The sequence below is a fragment of the Corvus kubaryi genome, unplaced genomic scaffold, assembly GCF_017639235.1.
Source record: "Corvus kubaryi isolate FWS band 111438036 unplaced genomic scaffold, C.kubaryi_AGA036_p1.0 37354, whole genome shotgun sequence".
NCBI classification, from domain to species: domain Eukaryota; kingdom Metazoa; phylum Chordata; class Aves; order Passeriformes; family Corvidae; genus Corvus; species Corvus kubaryi.
In genome coordinates this window covers 5,059,748-5,073,937 of record NW_024581116.1, presented here as the reverse complement: position 1 = coordinate 5,073,937, position 14,190 = coordinate 5,059,748, and the positions used below count along the sequence as shown (strand labels likewise).

Below are 14,190 nucleotides of genomic sequence, written 5' to 3'. Positions count from 1 at the left end.
AGGGGGTCTCTGTTTCCAGACTGAAGTGAGGGATTTGACTCTGACGCGCTGCTGTCACAAGGTCCCTGGACAGGTTAATGGACCCACGCTGGGCTGTGCAGGGGGATCCCCATTCCAGGGCACTGGCAGGCTGGTAGGGCAGAGAGTCCTGTGTTGCCTGGGGCACTGAAAAATCCATCATAATAATACATTTTAAAAATCAAGTATAAAGGGCTCGAGGAAACACCCCCTCTACGTGGTCTCACAGTTACAGTGAGAGATGCGTGTCTCTATGGTGAGACCAGAGCACTGCTGGGGGAAAAAACCCTGACATTTTCCCCTCATCTGATGGTATCTCCGACTGATTCCAGTTTCAAATTTAGCGTCATGGTCAGCACTGCAGGATGATGTGTGAAATCTTACAATACAATTTAATGAACTCTGTATAAACCAGGGAGCCCGGCTCGGCCCCGCCCGGCTCGGCCCCGCCCGGCTCGGCCCCGCTCGGCTCGGCCCCGCCCGGCTCGGCTGAGCTGTCCTCGCTCCTGATTGGCTCACTCACCGCGCGCTCCCTCTCTGATTGGTGGGAAGCCCTGCCGGCGGGAGCGCGCGCCTTGGCGTTGCCATGGCAGCGCGGGACGCTGCGCCGCCGGGCGCGGAGGGATCCGGCCGTGCCTCCGCCCCGTCTCTCTTAGGAGCCAGATCAGGGCTGCCGTGCCGTTGTCCCCACGGGCTGCTGTGTCCTGTCCCCACGGGTATCCGGGTCCATGTCTTCATGGGCGGCGTCTCGTCGTCTCGAGGGGGTGTGGGTGATGGATGAGGGACTATTTTTTCCGGCGGAAGGTCACAGAGGGGCGTTTCGACTTCTGTGAGGTTCCGCCAAGGCGCGCCGCGCCACCATTTTTCCGTCAGCGGGGCGGGGTCTTGTGGGGTGGCTGTGGCTTCAGTCGCAGCTCTGGGGCGTACCGAGGCCGTGCCCACCGGTCCCAATGAGGGATCCCGGCGCGGGGGTGGTGGGAGTGGAGCTTTGCCTCCTCGTCCCTGAGGCCTGCGGGACCCGCCTCAGCAGGGTGCGGGGCAAGCTCGGCCTAGAGGGGTCTCGCCTTTTCCCTTTCGCCGGTCTTGAGGCCTTCGCTGCCTCCGAACTGCAGGACCAGGCCAGGACCCTCCGGGCATACACGCCTTATCTGTTAGCTCAGCATTCACAGTCTAAGGTTGTGTTCACAGAGCTGCCCTGCTCGCACTAGAGACTGGTTCTCTTACTGTTCTCTCCCTGCACCTGAGGCAATCGGAGGGGACCAAGGCACCAGTAAAGGCAGCCAGCTGTTCTTATGCAGGGTGACATCGTGCAGTGACACGTGAGCCTACATGGCTGAACGGGGCTTTTGAGAGGACTGAAGCATGTGTGAAGGTGCTTACATTTGTCACAGAGTGGTTAGTGTGTTTCCTCAAAGCTGCTGCAAAGACTCGTGTTTGGGCACAGAGAGTGTGAATTTAAGCAGGTGGGTGTTTGGGGGAGAACCTTTTGCTTTACTACTGAGGAAAGAAGAGAAACCTGTCTTTAAAACTTGCAGAGTTAAACTGCTGGCAGCACAGAAGGGTGCGTGTTTGCCTAGCAAGAATTTTTAGGCAAGGTTATTCTCAGGTTTGATCACCACAGAATAGTCTGGATTGGAAGAGACCTTAATGATAATCTCGTTCCAACTGCCTGCCATGGGCAGGGGCACCTTCCCCTAGACCAGGTTCCTCAAAGCCCGGCCCAGCCTGGCCTTGAACACTTCCAGGGATCTGGCACAGTGAAACGAATGTCTTAATACAGAACAGCCAACCTGCTCATGGGATTTGGCATCTGCAGACTGCATCATTGCAGACTGCAAACTAAATGCTTGTTTTATCCACTCAGATTTTGGAAAATCCTTTGCTCTATTTCTGTCTAAGCCTGTGATGAAGCCTTTAGTTTCAAGACCTGCAAAACAGCTGCTGTCTCGTATCAGTGAGCCCTGCCTTTGCAGAGAGGAGAGTTGGCATGTCCTAGCAAGACTCCAAAGACAGCAGAAAAAGAAAGGATTTTCAGTAGCAGCTTGAGTTATGAAGGGTGGGGGGGCGAGGGGTGTGGGAGGAGGGTGGAATCTGCAGCTAGAGTCTTTACCACTTGTGGGCTCTGGAAGGCAGATTGCTGCAGAGGCAGATTTTCTGTGTTTGCTCTGTTCTGTCTCCCCTGGGGCCCCAATTCTCTGAGGAGGTCAAACACCTCCTTTGCTTTGTGCTCAGACTTTCTTTGTGAGATGGATGGAGTCTTAATACTAGCTACTAAAAACAGAGAAAGGAGGGTAATGGTTGGGTTTTTATTTGTTTTACTTGTTTTACAAGCTTAGAAATACCAAAATATGTATTTTCCTTATCTCAAGCTTGTCTAGGGATTTACAGTGTCCCTGTCTCAGGAGAACAAAACTGCTTGGAGTGGAAGGAAATCCGTAAATGGTGGCATGATGTAGGAGCCCGTGGCACCTGCACATGTAGGGGGGTGTATTGCTCATAGGAAGATGTGTTGGATTTGTGTTATGCCAAATCTGTAGCACTTCAGGTACCCGGATGCTCTTCAGTCCTTGCTGTTTGCTGTTAATTTTGTATCAGAAATTGGTTCTGTGAGGTTTGCTCTTCTTCAAGCTGGCACTGGGACCAGGTAACCTCCTGATGTCCCTTTCAACATATGCTTTCCTGTGGTTTCTGACCCTTTCAGTCAGAAAAGACAGGAAAGCACTTCTGTGAGTATGCAGGAATATCCCAGCAGATATTTCTGTCAGTGCACAAGAACAGGGAGTATGAACAGAAACAAATAAAGATCTGGATTACAGACTTTACCTTGAATTGATGGTAAGAAATTTGAATCTGCACTCAAGTCAGTTGGGAGTCAGATATTCTCACTAAAGTGCTGGATTAGACAGAATAAACTCTTAAATGTTGTCTTGTACAAAAAATGTTGTTTTATGAATACCCGATTCCGAGAGGTTTTGTGGATTCTTTTAAGTAGGTGCTGCAAAAATTAACTGAAGACCAGATTTTTTTTTTTTTTAATAACTGAAAGATCTGGCTGAAGACTTGGGGTCAGTATCTCTGCAGAAATAATCTTTTCTTTTGTTCCACTCTTTACCTAAGTAATGTTGTGAATCCATTGTTTCCTGGAAGCAGTGTGTCTCCAGTGAATCTGAAATAAATAGGGGTTTAAATGGAGGTTCCTGTAAGGGGCATTTTGCCTCTGTGGTTCCACTGTCTCTGTTACAAATCAGCCCAGATATCCTAATGCACATACAAGAGAGAAGATGGAATTTTCTGGCTGGAGCGGAGTTAGCACTTCAGCATAAGCTTCATCTGGTAGAACTAACTTCAAAAACCACTAAAATGTAGCCATCCCTGGAGTGGGATGCAGCAATTACTTGAAAGGGACTTTAGTGTGATTGAAAAAGGCACAAAGGAAAGAAATAATAATAGTCCAGAGGTGAAATTTGATAACTCTGAAATGTTTCCAAAGCTGACAGGCATTTTCAAATAATTTATCAATCAGTGTTCTTTGAAACAAAATGTACTGTCCATGGTTTGTGGAGATGAGGACAGACAGTCCCACAAGAGGCAGTATCTGACTGTAAACCTGATACTTCATCTCTCTTACTGTGACAGGAAAATGCTGCTGGTATCAGCAATTAGAATTCCTTTAGAGATTTGTTTCACTGATTGGTAGGAATTGTAAGAAAACTAAGTTTTTGCTGTTAATACAATAGTTTTATATGGTTTTGACTGTTTATTGTGTTTCCCAGAGTAATCTAGCCATGGGTAGTGTGAATAGCCCAGAGGGTCCCTGGCTACAAAGATTTGCAAATGGGAAACCCGTGAGAAAACCCAGTCGACAACAGCCTTGGAAGGTGAGTGACCCCCAGCATTCCTTCAGCTGTAGGTTCTACTGTGAAGAACACAGAAAACCGGTATCTGTAACTGGTATTTGTGTGTAATTGGGACCTGTATTGGAACTGACCACTTAGTCTCACTGAAATCCTGGACAGTGTTTGCTGTTTGTGCTCCCAGACTGCCATCCTGGCATGTGCCTGAACTCGTCTGTGAGCCCTGAGCAGGAGCTTTGTGCTTCAGTCTGTCCCTCCACAGCACCCTCAGAAATGGCTATTGCAGTTGTATTACTTGTTACCATTCCATCCCAGTTTGTGGCTTGGTTGTGGAACCTGGATGAGAACCTGATCTTTGTAAAGAAGGTTGCCTTTTTATGCTGACCTTTTCCTTTCTTTACATTTATCCACATTTATCCAGAGGTTCTCCTCAGCACCAGCAGAGTGGCACAGCCAATACTTTTGATTGCAGCAGACATTTTGGGAAGGAAAATATTGCCAAAGATTGGCTAACACAGAAGGAAGGGCTTCTGTCATGTGAAGGTGTGAGTGGAGGAAGGAAACGAAGTTATGAAGGGAAGAATGAAAAACTGTTGTTTCCACAGTTCTGTAAAATCTGAGAGGTGTTTGTCATGGAGAAGAAAAACAGAGAACTCTGGAAATAGCAGCAGATTCAGTGGGTTTTATTGAGCTCTTGAATCCTTTTGAGGCAGCTTTATTGAGTTACTTGCAGTTTGGTGTGTGGAAAAGTTTCCCATAAAACCCGAAACAAGCTTGTGACTAGTTAGAATCATGGACTCGAGGAACAGCCCAGGCTGGAAGGGACCTTGAAAGATCATCTGGTCCAGCCTTTCATGGGAAAGAGACAGCAGATGAGAGTATCTAGCTCCCTGTCCAATTGCACCTGGAAAACCTTCAGTGATGGGGACTCCACCACATCCCTGGGGAGGTTGTTCAGTGAATGATTGATCTCACTTAAAATTTTATTTCTTATGTTGAGATGAAACATCTGCCAATGCAACTTGGTACCTCTTACCCCTTGTCTTCTTCCTGCAGCTTGTGAGAGCCTCCATCCTCTCTGTAGCTGCCCTGTAAGTAGTACTGGGATGAGGCTCCCCCTGGGCCTGCGCTTTTCCAGGGAGAAGAGACTTAATTCCTTTCGCCAAAGGAGACCCAACTCCTTCGATTCTTAGGGATTCTTCAAATATGTATCATCTTGAAGGAAAACTTTCATCTTGTTCACCAGTGATGATTCTTAGCTGGAGTGTTCTTAGCTGGCCATGTCTTTGTGCTGCTGTTACAGTGCTGGCTTTAGAAAGGATCTGTGACTATGTGAAGTAAATTCATCAGGCATAATACAACGTGCCAGTTGTTTCAAATAGTAGGATGAAAGGGTCTTAAAACATGCCAGAAATTTAGATTTCCTCTTTCTCATTTGTTTTTGGTGGGTTTTTTAGTACTATTTGTCTCTTACTTGCTTGCTCTGATGAGGTCCTGCTCATCTTAGTGTAATAAACCTTTAGGAGTGTGGAGCTGGTCAGTGGGCCAAGGCAGACATGACTGAAAACTACACTGTATATTGGAATTAAAAATCAGTATTAAGCACAGGGAGTAGCAGGCTAATATTCCATTCTGTGGAAATTAGTAATAAAATGCATTCCATCCCCAAATGATAGATTTGGTCTGCATTGCCTGTACTCCTTGTCTAGAGTGCAGGAGTTAAGGAGCCACCTGTTTGGCACAGGTGAGAAACAGTGGCAAGGAGCAAGTGGTGTTTGGTCATGGTGAGGAACAGCCAAGGAGGTGTATGGTCTGAGCATGTACATTCCAGTTCTCCTTCCAGTTCTTCCAACACTCTTCTGTTGCTATTTAACCCAACTGTTCAGAGCAAATCTTGCAAGGATTTGCCAGCTGGGTTGTGGTATAATATGCCTTTAATCACGACAGCAGTAATTATTTTGAATTCAAAAGTAAATCTAACACCTACTCTTAAGTCCTGCTTTCACCTCATGTTGGGTTTTTTTGCCGTTTTGTTAGGCAGCACCTGATCAAAGCCGAGACATCATTGCTTCTGTTCAGTGCATCTTGGACAGAGAAAATTCTCTGAGGGTAAGAATTTGCTGTGTGCCTTCCTCCGTGCCAATGCTTATAGTTTCCAATCAGTGATTCATGAGAAAATGTTAGCTGTCTGTGTTCTTGGAAAACTAATCTGGAGGTATGAGCTTCTGATCTTTTCAGTCTCCTCTGGATAGGACTGAAGTAGTAGCCCTAAATGTGACTCACAGGTGACTTGAACTGCCTGTTTGCACCTAATATTTGTTCTGTGGGTGTGGTTACTTGGTGACAGTGGTGCCGTGAGCAGAGGGCAGGAGGGCTGCTCTGATCTGATCCAGCAGATTGCCAGTGCTGCAGGGAAGGTCCTTCTCCTGCTGCCTGTCTTGCACAGTCTGGTGCTTGCAGCCCCCTGCTCTGCAGTGATTTCAGCTCAATAACCTGATGGGGAAAAGTGAGTCATTTTCTGCCAGTGTTGCACCACAGCTTCAAAAATTAAAGGTCTGAATTCCAGAGCTCTTGAAAGGGTGAGCTTGGAAGCACGTGGTGGGAAGTAGAGAGAGGGAGCAGCAGAAGGAAGGGCTGGAAAACAGGTGCCTTGGAGCAGTGAGCAGTCAGATCAGCCAAGCTGCAAACCTTCACCTGTGGAATCTTTAATGTCATCAGCCAATAGTTCATATGCTTTTTATTTTCCATTTTTTACTTAGGAGGTGGACAGGTATTTGAAGTACAGTGATTTCCTAGATCTGAGAAGGACAGAGATCCTCTACAAAAAATATATTGAGGATGTTTCAGAGCCATTTATGCAGAAAATGAAGAACCAAATGGACAGCCAGTCAGAGGAAGAAGTGCGGAAGAGAAGACAAGAACAATTCTCTCAATATTTAAGCTACCATACAAAGAAGGTATCAATGAGAAGCACATTTCTGTCATGGAGAGGGTTGCATACAGAGGGTTGCAGATAAGATCACGGGTTTAGCTGTTACTTCTGTCTGTTGAGTAACCTGGAGTTGAGATACACCTTGCCTGTTACTTACTTTTCCCAAGGACTTCTGTAGTGGTGATGTTACAACTGTGTAGGTTCACCATCAGCTATGAACAGCAGCATTGCTTGGTGCAGTGAACATGTGCTGGGGTCTGAATATGATGACACACCGTACTGAGGTGTGTTTCCCTCTGTGGGCTGGACCATTTAGTGGAAAAACCTTGAGCTGTCAGCTGAAACCAAAGGCTGAGTGAGCAGGGAGTGGGCTGCACTCTCATGTCTCAGGAGTTCAGCTTACACAGTACTGCTCTCCGTTGGCAGAGCACAAGTGAAATGATTTTGTGGTCTTGGATGCTACTGTTGAAGCTTCATAAAAGAAAAAAGTATGGGAATGGGGGAATACAATTTTCTTAAGTCTGCATGCAGGTAATAGACCCAACCCATGGATTTTGTAGGTGCATGTGTTTCAGTATTCACAAAAATTGAAGTCACTGTAAGAAATACTTGTTAGTTTTCTTCATTTTGCTCTTAATTTCACACCACTCTTGAGTATCAGATCTCACTACTAAACTTTCTGCACCTCAGGAATGAAAAAAAGAAAAATAAAAGTGGTTATGTAATCTGCCACAAAAATAATGGTATTTTGTCAAGAGCAGGCATTTGTTGTCTGTGGAAACCACTGCACAGTGGAGTTGTGAGACTGTAAGCAAGCTACTCATCCAGGAATGAAAACGTCATGGGAGTTGTGTTGTTTTAATGAGACCAAATGATCTCTTTTTCAAAGGCCTGATGTGACAGACCCGTGCATTTAAACTGCGTGGAATAACAACTGAACCAGTCCTACTGCTGAAGTCCTGGGATTTAGGATATTTGGGTGTACTGTACATACCTGGGTCTGCATCAATTCACCTTGCAAGCTTCTGTGTCAGGTCAGGAGTTTGCTGGGTGTCCTCCAGAAGCAATGGCTGATGTACTGGGATGTGTTCTGCCTGAAGGGGAGCACCAGCACCAGTGATCAGCCTCTACCTTTTCTCCTTGCTGTGTGGTGTCAGGTCTGTCACCAGCAAGTCTGAAAAGCAGGCTGAGGCCCTTCATAGTTACAGGACAACTTACTTGCATAAGTTTGCATTAACTGTGGCAGCATATGATAAATTTTGCAGAACTTGAGACACTTGTGTGGGTTAGTTAATATGGTTAATTCTGGATGTGTTTTTCCTTTCTTCCCTTCTTTTTGTCCATTTTCTCATGCTCTCTTCCATGTTATCAGGCTTCTCCTTATCCTGTTGCAGGGTTGTTGATGAGACGGAGCTGTAGCCTGGACCATGACCTGTGGGTTCAGGTCTTTATTCTAATGTATAGGTGGAAAAGCCACCTCATGAACCCAGACTTGGACCTGGCATCTTGCAGACCAATGACCTGTCTAAGACTGTGGCTAGTGAGGGCTTACTTGCTCCTGTTTTTTCTTTTATTTTTAATATCTGTTTTGCTGAAATCACAGAATATTTTGAGTTGGAAGCGACCCAGAAGGATCATCAAGTCCAACTCTTAAGTGAATGGCCCAATCTGGGATCAAACCCACAACCTTGGTATTATTAGCACCAGGCTCTGACCAGCTGAGCCAATCTCAGGGCTTCCTTCTCTGGAAAAACATTTTCCAATAAACAAAATTTCCATTGTCTTGACTGTCCTAGTTAAGGTCAGCATTTTAGCCTGTGATTATTTCTGGATGCTTCATGAAATAATTTATTATGTATTTATGCCTGTGATAAATTAAAATAGATAGAGGAATTTTCCTGTTACACTTCAGCCACCTTCTCTCTGAGGAGCAGTGTGTGAAAATTTCGGAATCCTTTTTCCAACCACCTCTGGTGCTGTGTTCATGCCATGCCTGGATGTGTCCCACCCAGAAGCTGGCTGCCCAGCCTGGCTGCTCTCACTGTTGTACCACCAATAGCTTCTGAGAACTGACCCAGTACTTGCTTCTCCCACAGGGCTATGTGTTTTTGGACCATTATGACCCATCAGAGTATGATCCATTCTTCCAGAAGACGTGCACAGACTGCTGGAAGGTGTGAGGAGGTTTGGAGTCCCACTGGAGCAGCAGAAAGTTAATAGAGCACGTTTACTGATGTGCTGCTGGGAGGCTACTGTAGAGGAGCACATTCTAGTTTTACTAACTAGCTCCTACTGCATTTAAGCCCAAGGGTGTTTGGGCATGGTTTTCACCAAGAACACAGTCTGGATCCATACTAAGCCCAGTTTTTGAGGCACACTAACAAAGGCAGGGGGGAGGTTTGTTTTCCTCATTTCAAATCCATTGTGGCAGCATGAGGGGTGTCCTGTCTTAGGAGGGTTGGAGAGTTCCCAGGCAAGCTCGGTGTGTGCTCTGTAGCAGGAAATAACCTGACAGCTCAGCTGATCTTTACGGAAGCATGGCAAAAGTTTTTCCTTCTCTTTCAAGGATGAAAGTCACCAACCAGCACAATGACAGAGCCAATGATGTCACCTGTCCTCCAGCTGACCAGAGCAGCAAGCACAGCCATCAAAGGTACCCTTTACAAAATAGGTCACATGCACTGCCAAAGCAAGTGAGAACAGGCCAGATCTTTGGGGAAACTGCAATAAACTAATTGTCTCAAACATGCAGTTCTGAAATGTTGTTACCCAGCAGCCAGAGAAATGTCTGAGATGCTGCTCTTCTTCTTGCCAGCTCCAGTTCAATGCTCTACAGGCCAAAACCTGCTTTTTAGGAGGTTTAACTTAGGCTGAGCTCAATAAAGACAGTGCTGATGTTCTCTCCTGGAGACAATGTCCAAGAGGTAAATCAAACTTTTAACATACACTGGTGTTTTGAGAAGGCAGGAAATAAGTAGGGGAGAGGGGAAGTGATGCTGTACAAAACATCTGGTGCTTTTTGGGGAGTCGGTGCTGAGCAGCAGCTGCTGCCAGTGCCTTCAAACCAGTCCCTCTCCTGTGCCAGTGCAGTCCCATCTCCCTGCTGGTGTGGCTGCTCAGCATCTCTGGGCTCAAAGCCTGGAAACAGAATTTCTCTGTCCTCCAAACTCCCACTGTACAGACACAATCTCTCAAGAGTTGCCAAGATTTGAGTTTTATTTAGGATTAGAAATACTGAACCACAGAAAACTGTTAAAAGTAATAGAGGTTGACTCAGTAAGAGGAGGGTGCACAGATGGCAACTGGGTGGGAAACTGCCAGACTTCAGGAGGAATTTCTGCGCCCGTGGCAAACAAGGGCACAGGCTGCTCAGAACTACATGCTGTGCTTCTGCAACAAAGCAGTTTAAGGAGGCAGTAAAATGGTTACAATGTATAAAATATTTATAAACAAACTTTCTTTTTTTTTTTTAACCATCCCTGATTTGGTGTCAAGAGAAAGTTTTTGCTTTCAACCAGTTCATTTTACAGGTTTATATTGGGGTGACAGTTCCCCAGAGCAAACCTTTTAAACTTGTAATAAACTTTTCTTGAACAAATCCTATAAGTTTTTCTCATTATTTCACATTCCCCTGTACAATAAAATATACTTTTTTAAAATCACTATGCATCAATAAACATCTGTAGACAAATTAATAAACTTATATTTTACTCTCTATATACATGTTGGCAATGTCAAAGCTTCAAGATTCACATGGAGGTCTGCAAGACCAAGGAAATGTACACAAATAACTTATATTTAGGAAAAAAACCCGAAGAGCTGAAGAGTATTTTGCCACATTGTTGTGGGTCACAGTATTTAAATTATTTTTTTTTCTAGTTATTCTTCACAACCACATTGTCTCAGCAGAGAATGATAAATCAAACTGAAGCAGAAAGAAAAATCAAGTAGCAGTTACTGATTCCAGTGCAGAACTAAAGTCAAGTAAAGAATTATACTTGATTCTTAAAGAATATACAATATATGGGAGACTTCTCCAGTGCTAAGGCTTCTTCAGCATTTAACTGTTAAAACTATCATCCTGAGATGGGAAAATTCCAGTGGGTATCACTTTTAAGATTTCAAATGGAATAGTTCTAGTGCTGAGCTTAAACCATTCCTCAGTCTGTCTGTCAGACTAAGTGGTAAAATATACAAACAGCTTGGTTCCACATTTACTACATAATACTTTTTATAGCCCTGAAAATGGAAACATTGGCAAAACCAAGATATTTCAACATCATAAAAAGGCACTGAGCTATAGTACTGTATTTACAGTAACATTTGTGTTTGCATAGATCAACAACAACTCGGAACACTGCAAGGAACTAAGCACAACCAGGAACTAAGAGGAAATAGGGAAGCAGCAGGAACTCTTGCTTCATAACCAGCGTGGGGCAAGGAGTCTTTTAGCAAAAGATGTTCAGGTTGTCAGCTTCAGTTGTCCTTCATAAATTAAAAAAAAATGTTCTTAGAGGAGTGTTTTCTGATCAAAGAGCTGCAGGTCAAAGCGCACCCACACTTCTCCTGTTGGAACTTCATGCAGCAGTAAGTGTTTAGTTGTGGGGCCTTTGCTCTCTTGTTCTGTTCTGATTTTTGCTACTGGAACTTCAGTGCGACCCAAAAAATCTGTTGGGCAAAAGAATAAGAAATTTCATTAGGTGAAGACATTAACCTTAGAAAATCTGAGTGATTCAGGTTAATGCAATGCTGTGTGGTACATGCTCAGTTCCACAGCACTGCTCCCAGGCTTCTGGTTTGATTGGACTCCAGCCCTGGGTAAACCAGCCAGCAGTGATAAAAAAGGGCCTTTTTAGAAGAGAAAAATGCCATGGAATTAGGATATCACAGTTTGAGCTAAGGGCTTTAAAAACACTCTTAGAAAATACCCTTTCGGAAACACAATTTCAAATGCTCTTCAGTTTCAGAGCTGGTAGGTCAGAGTTAGGTAATGGAACCTGTTTGCAAATCAGCTGAGGTGCTCAAATACAATAAAAAAATCAACTATTTTGGCTCAGCCAACTTTTAATTATGCTTATATACTGTGCTTTTCACAAGAACAACAACCTTCAACAATTACTGCTACTAGTAGGTTTACAGTCCCATTCAGAAATCATACACCTTCTGTGTGGCTATTTCTTATATGACATCTTTGTGTGTGTGTTCATTAAAAGGTTCCATGGACCAAAAACAAGACTCAGCTGTCCAGCTGGAAGAAGCAGCCAGTCATACTCATGTTAACTCACAGGAGAAAAGCCTGAGCTATAGTTACACACATGGCATCTCAGGTCAAGGCAGTTCCCTGCAAATTTGCAATAATTGACTGTGTGTCAGAGCCCTGAAAAAGCACTTAACCTTTTAGAGAATATGAGAAGCAACTGACTGCCAAAAACGTGCTCAGTTTCCAAGCACCAAGAAAGCCAATCAAGCTGTTGCTGTGCAAATATAACCCAGGACCTTATTTTTGAGCACCTATTGTGAGTAGAACTTCTGCTTTCAACTTGTCTGTCTCCTCAGTCTGAGAAGAAAGTAATTCTGTGTCTGATGCAAAAGCCAGACTGGGATCAAATCTGACTGCCTGGAGTTACTGGCTCTGGAAGGCTACTGAACCTCCTGAGTACTAAGGCATTGTTTTTACCCAACATTTCTCAGGCAGCAGTCAGACCTCCAGGTTCTTGAAACTGCTGCTGAGGAACTGGCTACCCCAGCTCACAAAAACCCATTCTTTTCCTAAATATTCACACTTACCATCAGGTGAGAACTGATCCCTGTCAAACATGGTGATACACAGGACATCCTGATAAAGATCCTTGATGAAGAACTGGCAGTTGAAGTTCCACTTGGGGTTTAGGGTGTCCTGCAGGGTCCTGGTAGTGTAGCTTTGCGAGCCCATGCTGATCTCACAGTACGGGTTGCTCTTCCCTAAACACAGAACAGGGAGTGAAACCCCACTGCAGTGCAGAAACACCCCCTCCGTCTGGAGCCTGCTTGGATACGTATCAGTGCTGCTGCCAGAAGATGGGGATCAGGCAATCCCTATATCCCAGAGCAGCACAGAGCTGGTTCTTCACTCAGTCCTCTGAAGCTAAAGAATGCTTATTTCTTAAAGAAACTGTAGACAAACCACAGTGTTTTCCAAATGACCAACTCCTCTCAGCAAGCCTTTCCAAATGTTACAGGAATAAAAGTGATCTGAGACTGTTTCCCTCGCTTACCATTGGGCTTACAGGCCTTTAGTTCTGTTGCTTCAATCACGTGCACCATCAAGCGTCCTATTCCTGAGGTTTTCTGTGAACGAGCTGAGAACAAAGAGGTCAGAAATAAATGGATTGGTTGGGACTCTAAGAACTGGCAATAGATCTGAAGAGGGAGATCCTACACAGACACTGGCATTCTCCAGGAAATGCCCTGCCCCTGTACCCAGGTGGATGAGAGGAAAATACAGAACTCGGTGGGTACCTTGATAAGCCTTTTCACGTTTCTTCTTCTCTGTTTCAATGTATTGCTCTGACGCTGCTTTGATTTTCTGGACCCAGGCAGTCCTGTAAAGAGCAATCCCTACAGTCAGGGTCATCCCACAGGCAGCAAAGTCTTCAGTATCAGTGACTCTACTCCACTCTCTTTCGCCATTCTCCCCTCCCTAGGTTTCAGAGGCACCACAAATCAAGTCAGTTCATGGACTAAAGCGATGGAGTTTTTGGATTCAATCTTATGTCACATTCCAAATCAGCCTAAATAAATGGACGTGGAGCTGCTGTTTTATTAAAGACTGCTGGGTCACATTAAAGACTGCCCAGGACTGGGGAAGAGTCTATGGGATGTTGGATTTTGCAGCCCTAAACTATTCTTCTATACAACTGTAACATCAAGGAGAAGCAGATGTGTCTGGATTCCACTGCAAGAGCTGCCACATAAGCAGAACAAAAACAGAGAAAACTTCTCATTCAAATGAGAGTCGAGTGAGTTTATTTCCTGACCAAGAGCCAGCTCTGTTCCTGAGCTCAGAGCCCCTGTGTCTGCTCACTGGAAACACAGCCTGCAGCATCAATCAACAAGTTTAAACTCAGATTTGCATTTTCACTACTCACCGCTCATTAATGTTGTCAGTTTTAAGTGTGTAAACTCTGTCGATGTGTGATATGTGGAAAACTGGCTCATCACTTGAAGGGTCTGTGGGCAGCTTCACAAGGACTTCATTAAGGAAAACAGGCTGAAAGAAAAGCAAACGTCACTGTGGCAGAAACTCTACAAGGATGTTTAAATGCACTGGTTTATGGTAGGGAAAATGAAAGTAGGACACAGGACAAACAATGAGATCACTGTGTAAAGGATGCAAGAAAGGGCTGA

The 14,190-nt window shown here is 44.8% G+C and overlaps 2 protein-coding genes across 6 annotated transcripts in view; one reads left to right on the top strand and one right to left on the bottom strand.

The window, feature by feature from the left end:
* The first annotated feature begins 618 nt into the window (after positions 1-618).
* Positions 619-10,994, top strand: FAM228B (family with sequence similarity 228 member B). Its single transcript, XM_042032863.1, has 6 exons — positions 619-742; positions 3,792-3,896; positions 5,910-5,981; positions 6,632-6,829; positions 8,901-8,978; positions 9,371-10,994. Exons 2-6 carry the CDS (start codon positions 3,804-3,806, stop codon positions 9,395-9,397), a joined length of 468 nt encoding a protein of 155 aa, XP_041888797.1. The 5' UTR covers positions 619-742; positions 3,792-3,803; the 3' UTR covers positions 9,398-10,994.
* Positions 10,003-14,190, bottom strand: part of ITSN2 (intersectin 2) — an 81,761-nt gene continuing 77,573 nt past the window's right edge. For all 5 annotated transcript variants that reach the window (XM_042032859.1, XM_042032857.1, XM_042032861.1 and 2 more), the window contains 5 exons: positions 13,932-14,053; positions 13,303-13,385; positions 13,059-13,142; positions 12,592-12,765; positions 10,003-11,472 (listed from right to left, as the gene is read on the bottom strand). In XM_042032859.1, the coding sequence (XP_041888793.1) occupies positions 11,315-11,472; positions 12,592-12,765; positions 13,059-13,142; positions 13,303-13,385; positions 13,932-14,053 (621 nt within the window). In that variant the 3' untranslated portion in view covers positions 10,003-11,314. The remainder of the gene's footprint in view (positions 11,473-12,591; positions 12,766-13,058; positions 13,143-13,302; positions 13,386-13,931; positions 14,054-14,190) is intronic.